Raw genomic sequence first — 19,545 nt, 5'->3', positions numbered from 1 at the left:
TGCTGAATAGGAACTAAGGCCCATTGATTTCCCCATAAACTTCTATAAACACACAGACTCAAAGTCCCCCATGCTGGGGTGTTAAAGAGTTGTATGGTATCCATGACAGATAACAGGAGGTATGAACTACCTACCCTTCCCCACAATGAGGGTTTTACCCATTCATTCAAAAAATAGGCACTGCTTAAGAGCGCTTCCCACACTAGGGTTCTCTTTGGAAATTAAACAAAACTTAGTTTTCTTATCACCTTGATGGAATGGAGATGACAAGAGGTCCGTGCAAAGAATCACAACTGAAACTGTTCTCCTGGAGGGGCTAAGTGGTCTTTTCATCACAGGTAGAAAAGACAGTCAGCTAACTCCAAACTGGGTTCTCTGTGGAGACTCTGTCCCACCAAAAAGGTCAGTTTATGAGCATACTGACATGGTGCTGGGATCTTAATTAAGCCCTGGAGAGAAAGAGAGAAGGGGTGGGGGGGTGGGGAGAAGCATTCACATAAATTAAGGGATTATCGACGTACTAACTTCACTCTAAAATTTCTGTTCTAAAAATTCCTAACAACTAATTCCATATACTATTCAATTTACTTGTGTCTTTTTTCCTTGCTAATAATTAGCATGACCTGTCTTGTTTAAACAATAACTACACTCAGCCAATGGAGGGCTGTAAAATGAGAAATGAGACTGAAAAATGAGACTCAAGGTACATAAGGAAGTCATAAATGGTGATGGACTTTGTGCTGGGCTAGACATAGGCTGCTCATGCCTGGTTGCTTGGCAATGGTCCGAATGAGCAATCCTCAGCAAACACAAGGTCTAAGGGTACAAGAGATGGGAGTATAGAGCTCCTCTCTGTGAGCACGCGCACACACACACACACACACACACACACACACTCATCATCATCGCCATCATCTGTTCCCCACAATCTCCTTTTCTACATCATCATCACCAGCATTTTTTTTATTTATTTATTTTTTTTAGGCAATGGGGGTTAAGTGACTTGCCCAGGGTCACACAACTAGTAAGTGTCAAGTGTCTGAGATCGGATTTGAACTCAGGTCCTCCTGAATCCAGGGCCGGTGCTTTATCCACTGCGCCATCTAGCTGCCCCCCATCGCCAGCATTTTTATGCCTATTATATGCCAGGCTCTGTGCTATGTACTTTACGCTTATCTCATGTGATCCTCACAACAAATCAGAAAGATAGGTGCTATTATTATTTCCATTTTACGGTTGAAAAAATTGAGGCAAACAGAGACTAAGTAACTTGCAAGGGTCACACAGGTAGGAAGTATCTGAAACCAGATTTGAACTCAGGTCTTCCTAACTCTAGGTCTCGCACTCTATCCATGGCACTACATGGACATCTTACAAAGTAGTACCTCATTTCATTGTTCCTCTGTCATTTCCCTATTCCTTTATTTGTCCCACAATATACTCTGGCACATTCTCCTCATGGTCTAGCTTCATGAGCAGCACAGAAACAGGCATTTTCCACATTCTCTGACCCTGATTTAACTCCTCCAAAGAGACAGAGAATCAAAGGACATCTTAGTTCAAGGGGATGGCAAATATCATTAATTCCAACCATGCCTTAACAAAAATTCCCACTATTATAAATCCCTAACAAGTAATCAATCACCTCTTGAAGAAAGCAAGTCAAAGGTCATTCATTCTCCTTTTAGACAGTTTTGTTAAGAGGTTTAGGTTGTTGGGGGTTTTTTCTTCCATTTCTGTGGAACAGAAATCTGCCTCCTTACCCACTGCTCCTAGTTCTTGCCCTCATCACCTTGTGCCCAGATTATTGCCATAGTGTTTTGGCTGGTCTGTCTCAAGTCTCTCCCCACTCTAATACATCCTCCCCATCCTCCATTCAGCTGTCAAAGTGATCTTCCCTAAAGGGCAGGTCAGACCCCATCAACTCCCCATTCAATATATACCAGTGGCGTTTTTGGTGCTGTTGTGTTTCTTTTTTGAGGTTTTTCCTTTTTGCTCTGATTCTTCTAATCTGACTAATGCAGAAATATGTTTAATGTTATTATATATAGATAGATAGATATATAGACATAGATATATATAACCTATATCAGATTACCTGCTGTCTAGGGAAGGTGGGGAGGGAGGGAGAAAATTTTGAAATTGGAAATCTTATCTAAACAAATGTTGAAAATTAAAATAAATAAATAAATTACATACTTAGATTATATATATATATATATATATATATATATATATATATATATATATATATATATATATATATATATATATATATATATATATATATATATATATATATATATATATATATATATATATATATATATACCAGTGGCTCCCTATCACCTCTAGAACCAAATAAGAAATCCTCTATCTTTTTTTTTTTTTTTGCAGGGCAATGGGGGTTAAGTGACTTGCCCAGGGTCACACAGCTAGTAAGCATCATGTGTCTGAGACCGGATTTGAATCCAGGTACTCCTGAATCCAGGGCCAGCGCTTTACCACTGCGCCATCTAGCTGCCCCCTATTTATCTTTTAAAGACCTTTATAACCTGGCCCCTTCCAATCTTCCTAGTCTTCTTACACCTTACTCCCCTCTTTACTCTGTGATCCAGTGACACTGGCCTCCTGGGTGTTTGTCACACAAGACATTCCATCTTCCAACTCTGGGTGTTTTCTCTGGCTGGCTGTCCCCCTTGACTGGAATTCTGTGCCTCCTCATTTCTGCTGCCTGGCTTCACTTCAAGTCCCAGCTAAAACGTCATCTACAGCAAGCCTTTGTTCATCTTCCCTCAGCTGATTATCTCCAGTTCATCCTGTATATATCATGTTTGTACACAGTTGTTTGCATGTTGTCTCTCATCAGACTGTGGGCTCCTTGAAAACAGGGCCTGGTTTGGTGGGGGGGGGGGGGTTAACCTTTCTTTGTATCCACAGTATTTAGTACAATGTCTTACACAGTCGGCACTTAATAAATGCTTACCAACTGACTCTAATTCCTCTTCCACATCATATGTAAGGGTAGTTATTGTTTTACCCCTAAGTCTTCTCTTCTCCAGGCTAATGGATGGGTCTCCCCCACATTTTCTAGCAGAGAGCCAGGATTTTCCCTCAGCTCCTTGGAGTTCTCTCCAGTTGTCAGGTAGTCTCACCCAAGGTATGCAAAGGAGAGTCATCACTTCCACATCTGCTTGGAGAAGCAGGGTTATGTGGAAGTAACCTGTTCACTAGTGTGGAAAAGAGAAGGTTTAGGAGTGAAACAATCATCATTAAATATGCAAAGAACCATGATGACATGTGAAGGTGATGACTCCTCCCTGTGGGAAAGCCCTAGGGAAAACCTGAGCTAAAGGGAAATCTGGCCTTCTCCCAGAACCTTGAGACTCAGAGAATACCTGCTACCTAGACGACCTCCACCATGCTAGAGGAAAGTCAGAAAAACCAGAAGCCGTCGGGGACAGCTGCCCCGGAAGAGGAAGTCTTTGGTTCAATATAAGGCAAACATTACTAATAACAAGAGCTTCCCAAAGTTGAGTGTGCTTCTTGGGGAGGTAGTGAGTTCCCCCTGACTGGAACTCAATAAGTCAAGGCTACATGAACACTTGGGGAAGTCAAAGAAAAGATTCTTGTCTGGGTTCAGGATGGAGTTAAGGGGCTTCAGATGTCCCTTTCACCTCTGAGATTCCGTGATCCTCCCAACTGCATGTGGCATTTGTTGCCGTTGTTCAGTCATTCAGTTGTGTCTGACTCTTTGTGACCCCATGGACCATAGCATGCCAGGCCCCTCTGTCCTTCACTATCTCCTGAAGTCTGATCCAAGCTCTTGTTTATTGCTTCCATGATACTACTTATCCATCTCATCCTCTGCCACCCCCTTTTCCTTTTGTCTTCAATGTTTTCCATCATCAGGGTCTTTTCCAATGAGTCCTGTCTTCTCATTATGTGGCCAAAGTATTTACCCTTCAATTTCACTACCTGATCTTCCAGTGAAGAGTCTGTGAGTTTAAGTATTGACTGAATCAATTTCCTCACTGTCCAAAGGACTCTCGAAAGTCTTCTCTAATACCATAATTCAAAAGAGTCGATTTGGAAGCACTCAGCCTTCCTTACAATCCAACACTCACTGTCATACACAGCCACTAGAAAAAAATCATAGCTTTGACTTCATAGACCTTCGCTGGGAAGGTGACAGCTCTGCTTTTTAGTTTGCTGTCCACATTTGTCATCGCTTTTCTTCCAAGGAGCAAATGTCTTTTAATTTCATGGCTGCACTTGCCATCTGCAGTGATATTTGAGCCCAAGGATATAAAATTTGACATTGCTTCCATTTCTTCTCCCTCTATTTTCCAGGAAATGATGGGACTAGTTGCCGATATCTTAGGATTTATTTTTTTATGTTAAGCTTCAATCCAGATTTTGCACTCTCCTTTCTCAGTCTCATTAAGAGGTTTCTTAATTCTTCACTTTTTGCCATCCAAATGGTATCATCTGCATATCTGAGATTGTCTATATTTCTTCTAGCAACATTAATTCCAGCCTTTGATTTGTCCAGGCTGGCATCTCACATGATGTACTCTGCATATAAATTAAATAAGGTAGTCTTGTGTAGTCTTGTCATACTCCTTTTCCAATCTTAAACCAATCAATTATTCCAAGTTCGTTTCTAATTGTTGCTTCTTTGCCTGCATACAGGTTCCTCAGGAGACAAGTAAGATGATCTGGTACTCCCATCTCTTTGAAGACTTGCCATATTTTATTGTGATCCAGTCAAAGGCTTTAGTGTAGTCAATGAAACAAAAGCAGGTATTTTTTTCTGGAACTGCCTTGCTTTCTCCATAATCCAGCAAATATTGGCAATCTGGTTTCTAGTTCCTCTGCCTCTTTGAAAACCTGCTTGCTCTTCTGGTAATTCTCATTTCACATATTGCTGAAGCCTAGCTTGCAGAAACTTTGCTGGTGTGTGAAATGAGCACAATTGTTTGATGATTTGAACATTCTTTAGCATTGCTCTTCTTTGGGATTGGGACATAAACCAATCTTTTTCAATCCACTGGCCAGTGCTGAGTTTTCCAAATTTGCTGGCATATTGAGTGAAGCATCATCTTTTAGAATTTTAAATAGCTCAGATGGAATTCTATCACCTCCATTTGCCTTATTATTAGCAATGCTTAATTTCATTCTCCATAATGTGTGGCTCTAGATCAATAACTGCACCATCATGGTTATTTGTGATGTTAAGATCTTTCTTGTATACTTCTTCTGTGTATTCTAGCTACCTCTTCTTAATCTTTCTACTTCTTTTAAGTCTCTACCATTTTTGTCTTGCCCATTTTTGCATGAAATGATTCCTTGAGATATGTCTGATTTTCTTGACAAGATCTCATCTTTCCTATTCTAGTGTTTTCTTCTATTTCTCTGCATTTCTCATTTAAGAAAACTTTATCTGGTCCTGCTATTCACCAGAATTCTGCACTCAGTGGAGTATATCTTTTCCTTTCTCTTTTACCTTTTCCTTTCCTTTTTTCCTTAGCTATCTGTAAAGCCCCATCAGACAGCCATTTTGGCATACGCATCATCCCCCAAAGCAGCCACAGATGAGCATAGCATTTCCCACAGAGACTTGGACACGTCTTACACAGAAAATCTAAGGACTAGTGCTTAGATACTTAAAGAGGTTATCCACTTACCGGCCAGTTGTAATAGAGGTGGCATAACTTATAGGTCAGGCGCTGCATGTGGTCTGGTTTTAATCCATTATCATCATAGATCACATTATAATATGTTGGAGTAACGGTTCCCTGATTAGCAGCCTGACTGATCAAGTAAAAGTCATACCTGAAAAAAAAAAAAAAAGAATGTAGGGAAGGTGAAGGGAAACAAGGAGAAGTGGTTGGGGCAGGGGGGGAAGACCATTAATGAATAACAATAATATTAATTGGTATTTATAAAGCATTTTAAGGTTTGCAAAATACTTTTGTCATATTTAGTGTGAGCCTTCAGATGACTGTAACATCTGAACCATCTAATGTGGGTTAATGACCCATGGAATGGACAGGCAGAGATAAAAAAGAACAGAATTATTCTGAAGGAAAAGGAAAAAGAAATAAGGAGAAGTATTTGTGGGATAAAATAGTACTACTACTAATAATAAACTAGCATTTGTATAACTCTTTATAGCAGTTGGTGGTGTAGCAGATAGAAAGCAGGGCCTGGAGTAAGGAACGCCTGAGTTCAAATTTGGGCTCAGACACTTCCTAGTTAGGTGACCCTGGACAAGTCACTTGGCTTCTGTCTGCCTCAGCTACCTCATATGTAAAATGTGGGTTAATACTAACACCTACTTCCCAGGGTGGTTGTGAGGATCAAATGAGATAATAATTATCAAATACTTAGCACAGTGTCTAGTATATATATATATATATAGTAAGTGCTATAGGAATGTTGGTTATTGTATTGTTAGTATTTCTGTTGTTGTGGTGGTGATGATGTTATCTCATTTGATTACATCCAAATGATTACAATGATTCCAACATTCCAATTGGGAGAAAGTAATGGGATTTGGCAGATACTCAAAGGCTCATCTGGAGATTAAGCTAAACGGATTGAATTAAGTGAGAGTTCTTCAAAATAAAAGAACCCAGCACTGACCAACATCCAGTTGGATGGGCAGACCTAGACAGGTTGTAATCGGTTATCAGTGTAGAGAATATCAATATCAAGGAACTCAAAGATGTATTGAACAGCACACTATTTTTCAAAGCATAACACAATTTGAAAAGCAACTCCACATATATACTTGCCATTCAGGACGCGTCACCTCTGAATCTATCACAGTGCCCAGAGGTGGGTTTTGCAGTGTTCTGTTCATTTCAGTAAAAAATCTGGGCATGCATGACTTCCTCACCACAATCACTGACACTTTAGGGCTTGGAATGATAGAAAAAAAGAGAAGAATGAGATAAAAAGATGGCCCCGTGTTTCCATCTCATTAATGCCATGGTTAAAAAGTAGCAATACTTCTTGGAAATAGAGACTGGACTAATGATTTTATTAACACAGGAAACTCCCAAATCAGGGCATTCCATCTACTAACACAGGTTAGCATTTTCTCTGAAACTTAAAATCTTATAGAGTTACCTAGAACAGGGCTTCTTAAACTTTTTCCACTTATGACCCCTTTTCACCTGAGGAGAAATTTTTCTATGACCCCAGATAAATAGGTATATAAAATAGGCATACATAACCTTTTATTGTTGCCAAATTTTTCATGACCCCCACATCCAGTTACATAACTCCACGGGGTCTTGATTCACAGTTTAAGAAGCTTTGGCCTAGGGGCAGCTAGATGGCACAGTGGCTAAAGCACCGGCCCTGGATTCAGGAGTACCTGAGTTCAAATCCAGCCTCAGACACTTGACACTTACTAGCTGTGTGACCCTGGGCAAGTCATTTAACCCCCATCGCCTGCAAAAAAAAAAGAAGCTTTGGCCTAGAACACTGAAAGACTAAGGGGCTTCCAAAAAAAAAAAAAAAAAGACTAAGGGGCTTACCCAGGATCACAAAGCCATGTATATATCAAAGGCAGTACATGAATCCATGTCTTCCTGGCTCTCCCACTCCCTATATACTATGTCATGGCTTCTTCTATAGTTTCAAAACAGTGGAACATTCCATATAAAGCAAAGGTGACATTACTGGTCATCTGCCCATCTAAAGGGCTCTCTGGGGAAATTCACAAGATAATGATCTTTCTGAAGTGCTTTAAATTATTTGGAAGAACAATGCTCTGTATCTATTTCGGCAGATAAGATTAAGTTTGCTTCTCTAGGGCAAGAGCCAACCTGAAATCGAGCCCTCTTTCACCTTTACTCCTAAAAGCTATGGACATTTTTCTTTTTTTACTTTAGGATGTGTTTTATTTTATTTTTTAAATAATATTTTAGTTTTTCCCCAATTACATGTAAAAACTATTTTTAACATTTTTTAAAGGTTTAATCTCCAAATTCTATCTCTCCTTCCAGTATCTCCTCTCCCCTTCCTGAAACAATAAGCAATCTGATATAGGTTATACTTTTGCAATCATGTAAAACTCTTCCATATTAGTCATTTTCTGGAAGAAAACTCAAACCAAAAAAAAGGAAAGAAACCAAGTGAAAAATAGCATGGTTCAGTCTTTATTCAGATGTCATCAGTTCTTTCTCTGAAGAAAGATAGCATTTTTCATCATAAGCCCTTTGGATCATTGTATTGCTGAGAAAAACTAAGTCATTCACAGTTGTTCATCATATAATACTGCTGTCACTATGTACAGTGTTCTTCTGGTTCTGCTCACTTCACTTTGTATCAGTTTGTGCAAGTCTTTCCAGCTTTTTCTGAAATCATTTTACTCATCATTTCTTAAACCACAATATATTTTGTCCATCACAATCACATACTACAATTTGTTCAGCCCTTCCTCACTTGATGGGCATCCCCTCAACTTCTAATTCTTAGCTACCACAAAAAAAGAGCCGCTATCAATATTTTTTGCACAAAATAGGTGCTTTACCCTATTTCTGGATGTCTTTGGGATACAGACCTAGCGGTGGTATTGCTGGATCAAAGGGTATGCACAGTTCTATAGCCTTTTGACCATAGTTCCAAATCATTCTCCAGAATAGCTAGATCAGTTTACTGTGAACAAATCTAAATGGCAGAGGAAGAGTCTCATGATTACCCTGTTCCCTCCATTTTCCTAAAATCATCCCACTAAGCCCTCCCAACTGCACATGTAGCTGAGAGACAGATGGATGGATGGATGGATGGATGGATGGATGGATGGATGGATAGATAGATAGATATAGATAGAAAGATAGATAAATGAGAGAGAAAGAGAAATAATCTTTAATCATTACCTAATTCTACCCCCTACACACACACACACACACACACACACACACATACTCCTACCTGAATCGACTATTCTAGAGCAAGGGAATATAATCAAAATATGACCTCAGCCCAACACGGGATGGACACAGTTTCCATATGCTGTTTATCATACAAATACGATTTCAATATTCCATACCAAACGTCAAAAAAGTCACCCTTTAGGGGCAGCTAGATGGTGCAGTGGATAGAGCACCGGCCCTGGAGTCAGGAGTACCTGAGTTCAAATCCGGCCTCGGACATTTAACACTTACTAGCTGTGTGACCCTGGGCAAGTCACTTAACCCCAATTGCCTCACCAAAAAAAAAAAAAAGTCACCCTTTAACGTGACACTAAATTTCCTATAATTTAGGGTGAGGGAAAGGAGAGGTTAACAGCAAATTACCTGTAATTAGAATCAGAATCTCTGAGACTGCTCAGCAGCTGTGGAACTTCATAATCAACAATTGTCTGGAGCTGACCATCACCAACACCATCACGATACACAATGATGCGTGTTGGAAAGCCGTGATTATATTTGTGCCACTTGTTGATTGCTCCTGTGAAAGACAGGATCAAACAGAGAAGTATGTGTTGCCAATTTTTCATTCTTATAGGCTGATGAAGAAAAATTCTCATTCCCCCCCTATTTTTAGGTAAATAATGATAGCTAATACTTCTATAATGCTTGCTATGGGCCAGGCATCGTGCTAAGCACTTAACAATGCTTATCTAATTTGATCCTCATAACAATCCTAGGAGGAAGGTGCTATTATGATCCCCAATTTACAGATAAGGAAACTGAGGTTAAGTGATTTGCCCAGGATCACAAAACCTGAACTCAAGTCTTCCTGACTCCAGGGTGAGCACTTTATCCACTGCACCATCTACCTTTATAGAATATCATATAATGTAGTGCATCTGACTACTGAATTACTTATTCTCAAAACAACAAAAAAAAGGGAAAACACTTTTAAAAATTACTTTGAGGAACATTCTTTCATTTCTGTTTTTTCAATAATTCCCATTATTTCTATAGTTTATTTTTTCAAAAGCCTTTGATTTGCCAACACTGTTCAATAAAAGTTTTCATATTTTAGTAAGATGGATGTGTTATATGCAAGAAATCTTGATTTTGCCTAATAGCTTAGTTTCATCAAGTTTTTGAAGCTACTTAACAGATGTGACTAAATCCTTTGTTACAACACTTTCCCCTTCAATGAGCTGAAATATGAAAGCATATAAAGAAATGATGTGGGTGTGACTCTGATATCCCCTCTCAAACAACAAGTTTGGCCCCTGTTTTCACTGGTCACAGACATTATGGAAACATCTCTACCCACTACTAGTGTAAACTGTTCCCCCCCCAAAAAAAAGACTAACAAAGAGTCAACAGAAAATAATGATAAAAATCTCTTAAAAGTACAGAGGGATACATTAAAAAAAAATTAAAAAAAAAAAGTACAGAGGGGAGGGGCAGGTAGGTGGCACAGTGGATAGGCACCAGTCCTGGATTCAGGAGGACCTGAGTTCAAATGCAGCCTCAGACCCTTGACACTTACTAGCTGTGTGACCCTGGGCAAGTCACTTAACCTCAATTGCCTCACCAAAAAAATAAACAAATAAAATAAAAATAAAAAGTACAGAGGGGGAGGGCTAGGTGGTGCAGTGGATAAAGCACTGGCCCTGGATTCAGGAGGACCTAAGTTCAAATCCAGCCTCAGATACTTAACACTTACTAGCTGTGTGACCCTGGGCAAGTCACTTAACCCTCATTGCCCCCCCCCAAAAAAAAGTACAGAGGGATAAGGGCAGCTAGGTGGGACAGTGTATAAAACACTGGCCCTGGATTCAGGTAGACCTGAGTTCAAATCCAGCCCCAGACACTTGACACTAGCTGTGTGACCCTGGGCAAGTCACTTAACCCTCATTGCCCTGCTCCCCCCCAAAAAAAGTATAGCCGGAAAATAGTGTTGTGCCATATAATTCTCCCTAATAGATAATTCATTTTAATAGATCCATCATATTTAAATAGATCTGGGATCTCATCCATGATGATTGCCCTTCCATCTGTATACATTTCAGCCTATTCATACTTCTTCATCTTGTATCCCTCTTACCCATGTTATCCTCAACAGAAGATCTACCCACCACACTGGAGACCAACTGCCAGATCTTTTATTATTTCATGGATAGAAACACAACTATTCATCTGTTATCCTCGCTTGTAATCCGTCACTTGTTACATGTCAGGCCCACTTCCTTTTCTGCCCATAAACGTTCCTGCTAATATTTTTAGTGATTATTATAAGATATACTTATAAAGTATGCCAATTACAAAAAATATTCATCTCCAACCACTAAGTTCAATAAGCAAGGGAACTCCATATCAGTACAAATATTGACTTTCCCGCCCCAAATATGGACCAAAATTCCACAATGAGATTTCTTTGAAAGGAAATAACAAATAAAGGAAATTTAAAAGTCATACAGGGGAGCAGCTAGATGGCGCAGTGGATAGAGCACTGGCCCTGGATTCAGGAGTACCTGAGTTCAAATCCGGCCTCAGACACTTAACGCTTACTAGCTGTGTGACCCTGGGCAAGTCACTTAACCCCAATTGCCTTACTAAAACAAACAAACAAACAAAAAAAGTCCTACAGGTACAAACTGAAAAATAACACTGATTATAGGCCGCATTCAGGTTTTATACAAAACATTTGGGAGAAAAAACTTAGCTCATATTGGACCAGTATGGTAGCTTCATGCATAAAGAGAAATAGTCCCTCTACTAATTTCAGGGCACACTTGCTAATCAATTTTAAAGAGATTTCACTTAGGTTTTGCTTATCTCTTGACAAACAGAAAAGTAGTACCTGTAGTCATATATGTGCTGCTCTTGGGATACACAAGTATACACAGGTGTGGCATTGACCTCTGATTGATCTGAGTTAGTTTTATTTCAAGTAATGGTGGAGAACCACACTAAGCTTATTACTTCCCTCCCCTAATCAACCTTGTAGCCAAAAACTCTCTCCTCTGAGACAGCTCTCAGGATTATGGGGTACTTATGAAACAGTTTTTCTTGATGCAAAACCAACCATACATGTTGGGAAGAAATCTACAATGCTGGCAGCATTCTCACTATTGTCTAAGGAACTGTGCTCAACAGCCCTGGCAGGTGGAAAATCATGAGGCAGACAGGTAGGCTAATAACTGCAGTAGTAATCATTATATTTACCTGCCATCTCCTATCTGCTGCTGCTCTCCCAGATGCCACAGCCTTTACTCAATAGGGAGAACCTCCAAGGTTAGTCATGCAGGTAGCCACTTATTTACATGTGTCTCCCATTAGAATGTAAACCCCTTGAAGGCAGGGACTGTGTTTTGCCTTTTCTTTCTACCCCCTGTGCTTACCACATTGCCTGGCAAAGAGCAATTAATAAATGCTTGTTGGTTGTTGACCTGATGTATAGCAAGAGCCTTTCCCCTCAAACTTCTGCAGTCCCTTATATTATCAATGAGCTTTCTCCCCTACCTCCAGCACCGAAGCCCACCTAGCAACCCCTAGTTCTGCCACCCATCTGCCTTTCCCCTGTTCCTTTTGGGTGGATCCAGTCTGCTGTTACTCTAAAACAGAGTTTCTGGCACCATTCCAACTACCCTTACAATTCCACCATTATGCTTGATTCTAACCTTTTCCCCAGCAATCCCTGCCCCCAAACCCTCGTGGCTGCTAGCCCCAGTTGCCAAAGGCTGCTGAGTTCTATGTCAATGGAGTATTATTTTGGACCACCCCTCCAGGTTAGTTATTCTTGAGAGCTGGTAATGGCTGCTCCTGTGCCTTCATTGCATTTACCTGGTGTTACCAAAAGTTACAAGTGAAGGGATCAGCTCAAGTGACCTTGATCATGGTGACCTGGCCACCTGCTTCCTTGATGGTCCCCACTCCAAGTGCCCTCAACCTTAAAACAGGGATACCTACCTCATAGGGTGTTTGTTGGGATCAAATAAAATAGTATTTGTAAAGTGCTTAGCACAGTGCCTAGCACACAGTAGTTACTACGTAAAAGCTTATTCCCTTCTCCCTCCCTGCACATATTAGGAGCTTAATAAATATTTACTGACTGTTGACTATTTGCTTTCTCCTTCTGGTGATTGATCTTTTTAGGTTATCTATTTCTAATTTTGTCAATATATATTTTTGGAGCTATTCATACATTTCTTTTTTTTTTTTTGGCAGGGCAATGAGGGTTAAGTGACTTGCCCAGGGTCACACAGCTAGTTAAGTGTCAAGTGTCTGAGGCTGGATTTGAACTCAGGTCCTCCTGGATCCAAGGCCAGTGCTTTATCCACTGCGCCACCTAGCTGCCTCTATGCATTTCTTTTAAAAGCTCAAACTGATTAGCAAATAAAGCTATGTGTACTAGTCTCTGATAATTTACTTTATATCTTTTACAGTCACTTTCTCATTCTAATGTTGGTCATTCTCAGTTTGCTATTCCTTTTAAAAATGAAATTTGCTAATTATTTATTAAATGATTGGTCTTTTAAAAAAAAAATCAGCTCTTGGCTTTATCAAATGTTTAAAATGTCACCTTGTTTTCCACCTTAATAATTTCTGTCCTGATCTTGATTTGCATCCTGATCCTTTCCTTTGGTTTCTGTTTTGTTCTGTTTCTAAAATGAGGATAGCTACTGCATGTCCCTGCTGCATGGTGTAGTACCTTTCATGCAAACTTTCAAGCAATCTGCAATATTCGTCTTTGTGTTCTGAAGGATACAGCGGGAAAACCATCTAAAAAAAAGCAAGAGAAAAAGCAAAGTTCAAGATGTCAATCTGCAACATTTAAAGCATTTTCTCGAGACTGGTAATTCAGTTCTTACTCTATAATTTATTGCTCTCCTTTTTATTCTACCCAGATTTAACCTGAAACCAGCAAAGAAATAATCACTGATTACAAATAGCAGGGGCTAGTTTGACCCTAAAGAAGAGATGGAATATGAACCTCCCTCCTTCCTTTGCAGAGGGAGGGCCTGTGGGTGTGGAACAGTGCATATACTTCCAGTCTCAGTTTATATGTGAGTTAGTTTTGCTGAATTGCTTTTCTTTCTTTTTCTTCCTTAGGAAAAAAAAATGATTCTCCAGGTAAAGAAGGGGGAGAAACACACATAAAGATGGCATAAAAGGAAGTTATCAATAAAAAAAAATTTTTTTAAACCAAATGGCACAGGCTAATTTAATATAATTTCTCTCTCCTTCCTAACATTTGACATTTGTCCACTTTGGCTAACAGATATCATCACGGCAAAGAGTGAGTCCCTCTTGTCACCCATAGAGCTGAGAGAAAACATCAGAAACACCATACAAACAATATATATAGTTGGATCCATATAGTCCAATTGATAAATATAATCCTTTTTTTTTTTTAGTGAGGCAATTGGGGTTAAGTGACTTGCCCAGGGTCACACAACTAGTAAGTGTTAAGTGTCTGAGGCCAGATTTGAACTCAGGTACTCCTGACTCCAGGGCCGGTGCTCTATCCACTGCGCCACCTAGCTGCCCCAAATATAATCTTTTTAAAAAGCTCTTCTCACATATAATGTTTTGCACACTGTAGGTGTTTAATAAGTATTATCTGATGTGAATTCCCTATGTGCAGCAATTAATTTGCTTTTCTATTCCATGCACTTGGCACAGAGAAGGGCAGCTAGGTGATGCAGTAAATAGAGTTCTGGGTCTGAAGTCAAGAAGACTCATCTTCCTGAGTTCAAATCTGACCTCAGATACTTAGCAGTCGTGTGACTCTGAACAAGTCACTTAACCCTGTTTGCCTCAGTTTCCTCATCTGTAAAATGAGCTAGAGAAGGAAATGGCAAACCACTCCAGTATCTTTGCCAAGAAAACCCCAAATGGGGTCACAGAGTGACTGAAACATCACTGAAACAACTAAACAAAAGGGCTTAATAAATGTTTGTTGGGGTAGCTCGGTGGCACAGTGGATAAAGCACTGGCCCTGGATTCAGGAGTACCTGAGTTCAAATCTGGCCTCAGACACTTGACACTTACTAGCCGTGTGACCCTGGGCAAGTCACATAAATGTTGACTGATTGGCAGACTGATCAAAGGAAGGGAACTAATACATGGAGAAACCTTAATCTTGCTTTCAAACTGTTCAAAACACAAACTGATTCTTCAGTGGATTAGTCCTTAGGAAATATTTTCTATACCATCGGTTCCTTTTGTGTTCCCTATTGTGAATCTGATAAAATTCAAGTGGATTTCAGAGCCAATCTCACTTTCCACTGTAATCAGTTAGCTGATACCTAAGAAGCAATTTGAGCATTTCCAACATGTAAAAACCAACACTATCATTATGTTTGGACAACCACCTACAGCAAAGGGTGTCACAAAAGAGAAAGCCTATCAATTCTCAAGGCAGCCCAGAAGCTTCCAACACAAGATTTATTGACTACGAAGGTGGACCATCCAGAGGATCCTACAAAGAGGTCTTTCAAGAGCTTCATATCTAAAGACGTGAAGCATTCAATTGAGCAACACAGCCCAGGGCTCTTAACGACAGGAGAATTTTCTCACAGAGCTGGTTAAGGACAACATTTGTCTTATAAACCATCCATCTTCTACCAGACGTGTATTGAGTACCTCCCCTGTGTGAGACACTATGCTAGACACGGAGGAATCCAATGGGATGACTTAGGCTCTATCTACGCTCAAGAGAATTAAAGAGAGAAGAAACAAGTTCAAAAATAACTACATCAAGAACACCTGCCACAATTCTTATTCAGTTGCAAGTTGAGGTAGGTGGTCTCTAAGGTTTCTTCCAACTCCAATTCGAAGACTAGCAGGCAGCTAGTTGGCACAGTGCATAAAGCAGAGTCAGGAGGACCCGAGTTCAAATCCAGCCCTAGATATTTACTAGCTTGTGACCCTGGGCAAGTCACTTAACCCCAGTGGCCTCCAATTTAAAAAAAAAAGACTAAAAATGAGTATCAAGGAAGGAAAGGTAATCAATAGGATCAAAGGATAAAGCGAAGTAGAGGAGGATGAGTGCTAAGAAAAGGCCAGTGGATTTGGCATGGTGGATAGAGAGTTAGACTTGAAGTCAGGACAGTCTGAATTCAAGGTTGGCCTCTAACACTAGGTATGTGACCAAGGGTAAATCTTGTGACCTGTCTACCTCAGTATCCTCATCTAAAATGAGAATGATAACAGTACTTACCATAGAGGGTACATGGGAGGCTCAAATGAGATTGTGTATAAGTAGAGCACTGGGCAAACTTCAAAGCCTGGTAAAAACAGCAGGTATTATTGTTTGTTTTTGTTGGGTTTTTGTTTGTTTGTTTGTTTTGCAAGGCAATGAGGGTTAAGTGACTTGCCCAGGGTCACACTGCTAGTTAAGTGTCAAGTGCCAGAGACTGGATTTGAACTCAGGGCCTCCTGAATCCAGGGCTGGTGCTTTATCCATTGGGCCACCTAGCTGCTCCCCCTCCCCCCCCCGTATTATTGTTAATCTGGGAGAATCAGGAAATCTTCAACTATGGGGTGACAGTTAAGTAGAACTTTGAAGGAAACTAAGAGAGAAAGGAGAGCATTTCAGGCAGAGGGCAGCCTGTGCAAAGGCAAAGAGATGAAAGATGAAATACCCCATGTGCAGAACAAGGAGGCCACCTTGGCTGAACCACAGAGTATCTTCATACAGCGTACAATGAGCCTGGAAAGGTAGCTCACATACCCAAGGCCCTCACTTTACAGATAAGAAAACTGGGGCCAAGGGCATCCAGGTGATTTATCAGCATTTAGACCCAGGTCCTCTCTCTCTAAGTCCAACACCCCTTCCAATTTTCCTTAATAAATTTGAGTTGAACATCATATGGGATTTTTATCGAGGCTGCAGAGACTCCACTAAAAGAATAGGAATTCGATATAAAAGTACTGCCTGTGACATCAAGGGATGATCATAACAACTGACTTTAAACAAGAAACATTTTGGCAAACATTTACTAAGTGTCTGCTACATGCAAGCCACTGTACTAGGAAGTGAGGATATAAAAATGAAAAATAATGCAGTCCCTGCCATCAAGAAGCGTAGAATCTGGTGGGAGAAGATAAGACATGAACACAAGTAATCATTGTTTTATTAGTTTATTATTTGGTCTGGACCTGTGATTTTCATTGATTTGAGGAACTTCCTGCATGGTAATTCCCTCTCCCGATACAGACTGGAAAATTCTCTATAACTTATGGTCTTACAGAGCTTCCGGGGGGGGGGGGCAGGTGATAAGAGGTTATGTGACTTGCCCAAGGTCACCAAGTCAGTATGTGTTAGAGGTAGCATTCTTGAACCCAAGTTTTAGGGACTCCCAGGCTGGCTAGTCCTCTGTCTACTATGCTACCCTGTCTCTGAAATAACTATTACATAAATCAATAAATAAAAGGGGAAGGTACATATCAGGTTAGATAAGAAATCTGAAGAGAGAGGAATCACTTCCATCTGGGAGGATCTAGGAGAGTTTCAACAAAGAGGTGGTCCTTAAAGGGACCCACAATGGGGGAAAGAAGGAGAAAGGGAAGAATCTCAACAGGTGGACAGAGGGATTCAAAGCTATGTCTTAATAGTATGGTTTCCAGTTAAATTTTAAAACACTGCTCAAATGGTATTTATTTTCCCACAAATAAGAGCTTAACAGTAAACTGTAATTTAAAATGTACCTGGTAATTCTGGAATTGCTGCTGGCTACAAATCCGACTGCTGAATGTCCCGGGGCACATGCCTCTCTGCTGACATCAATCCCAACCACCATGAGCGACTTGAGCTGTGAAATTTCATTTGTCACAATTCAATAATGTGGCAAAGCAGTATCTGAGGGCAATTGTCTCAAACGGGATTAAGTTCAAGGTACCAGCCAATAAGTGATGGGAGGAAACAAAGGATGTGGGGAATGTCAAGGTCAAATTTATTGTTCAATAACAGAAAAGAAATAAGCAGAAAATAATGTAATGGGTAATGAGGAATGAGTGCAAAGTATCTATCAACCAACCAACTAATAAACATTTATCAAGCACTAACTGCATGCTGGGCATTGTGGTAGCCAATGGCAGAGATACAAAGACAAAATTAAAAAGTCCCTTCCCTTAAGGAGCTTCCATTCAGTCACAGGAGATGGCTTTGTTCTTTATACTTGTATTCCTAGCATCTAGCCCCTATACAGTAGGTACTTAATAGATAAGTATATATGGAATAAATACAAAGGAAATACAAACTAATTTAGGGATGGAGGGAACCAGCCAGTTAGAGGGATCAAGAAAGGCTTCATGTGGAAGGTGGAGCCTGTGCTCACTTCTGAATTAATTAAATAAGGCATTCAATGAGGTGGAAATAAGGAGGGAAAGCGTTCCAGTACAAAGACACAGAGAATGAAGATTGGGTATAGTGGATAAGCAACAGCAAGAAGGCCAAAATTTCTAGATCACAGCATGAGGACAAGGGGAGTAATGTATAATGAGGCTCTATAGGTCTGTTACCACCAGGTTTTGTAGCCAAGTAGAGGAGTTTCTGTTTAGGGACAATAGGGAGCCCCTGGAGTTGATTGAGCAGGAAAGTAACACTGTAAAACTAACCCACAAGAAAAATAATTGTGTGAAACGTAAAATGGAGTGGGGAGAAACTTAAGCAAGGGAGACCAAATAGGAAGCCATTGTAAAAGTGCAGGTGATGTGTAATGACAGTAGGAACTAAGGGAGTATATATGTGAGTAGAAGGAGGAACACAGCAAAACTTAGCAGCTAACTGAACAGGAGAGATGAGGCCGAGCAGGCTGAGGTAGCAAACCTGCATGACTAGGAGGATGCTGATAACCTCTACAGAAATAAGGAAGTTTGGTAGGGATAGGTTTGGGTGGAGGTAATGAGTCCAGGTTGAGATGCCTGGATGTTTGAAACATCTAGTTTGAAATGCCTAATGTGCAGGTATTAATGTGGGATGGAGCTCCTGACAGAGACTAGGGCTGGATCGATTGTTCTGGGAGTCAGATCTACATAAAGATAAGAGTTAAATTCTTGAAGGCTGAAGAGGTCAGAAAGAGAAAAGAGAGAGAAAGTAGGTAAGGAGAGGGGAAGGGAGAGAGAGACAGAGAGAAAGAAAAAGGAAAGGGATATGGAGAGCTGAGAGAGAGGGAGAGAGGAGAGGGAGAGAAAGGGGAATGGGAGACAGAGACAAAGAGAGAGGGAGGAGAAAGGAAAAGGGAGAGGGAGGAAGGTATAAGGAAGAGAGAGAGGAAAAGAAAAAGAGGGACAGAGAGAGGGAGAAGGAAGAAAGAAAGGAGAAAGGGAAAGGGAAGAAGAAGGAGAGAAGGGGGGGGGAGAGGAAGAGGATCCAGGACATGTCTCCCTTTAGTTAATATACATATAAGAAGAAACTGGGATTTCATCAATACATGAAGCAGAGCATAACCTTTCTATGGCTTAGTATATAAATCCTGAAAATAAGCAACTTATTTAGGGGCATATAGCTAGTTGGTGTCAGAAGTGAGATTCAAACCTAAGCCCAACTCCACGCCCAGCACAGTATCCACTTTGCCACCCTGCCAGAAAATGGGATTGACCAGTGGCCAAA

At 40.3% G+C, this 19,545-nt stretch overlaps 1 protein-coding gene across 1 annotated transcript in view; it reads right to left on the bottom strand.

Moving 5' to 3' along the window:
* Positions 1 to 332: 332 nt before the first annotated feature.
* PIWIL4 (piwi like RNA-mediated gene silencing 4) overlaps positions 333 to 19,545 on the bottom strand; it is a 71,603-nt gene continuing 52,390 nt past the window's right edge. The window contains exons 15-20 of the mRNA XM_043997329.1: positions 17,643 to 17,746; positions 13,639 to 13,709; positions 9,318 to 9,471; positions 6,804 to 6,929; positions 5,691 to 5,838; positions 333 to 449 (exon numbers count right to left, since the gene is read on the bottom strand). Of these exons, the coding sequence (XP_043853264.1) occupies positions 333 to 449; positions 5,691 to 5,838; positions 6,804 to 6,929; positions 9,318 to 9,471; positions 13,639 to 13,709; positions 17,643 to 17,746 (720 nt within the window). The remainder of the gene's footprint in view (positions 450 to 5,690; positions 5,839 to 6,803; positions 6,930 to 9,317; positions 9,472 to 13,638; positions 13,710 to 17,642; positions 17,747 to 19,545) is intronic.

The sequence above is a fragment of the Dromiciops gliroides genome, chromosome 3, assembly GCF_019393635.1.
Source record: "Dromiciops gliroides isolate mDroGli1 chromosome 3, mDroGli1.pri, whole genome shotgun sequence".
Lineage (NCBI taxonomy): Eukaryota > Metazoa > Chordata > Mammalia > Microbiotheria > Microbiotheriidae > Dromiciops > Dromiciops gliroides.
Note: the sequence above shows the minus strand (reverse complement) of the source record. Positions and strands in the feature narration are given on the sequence as shown.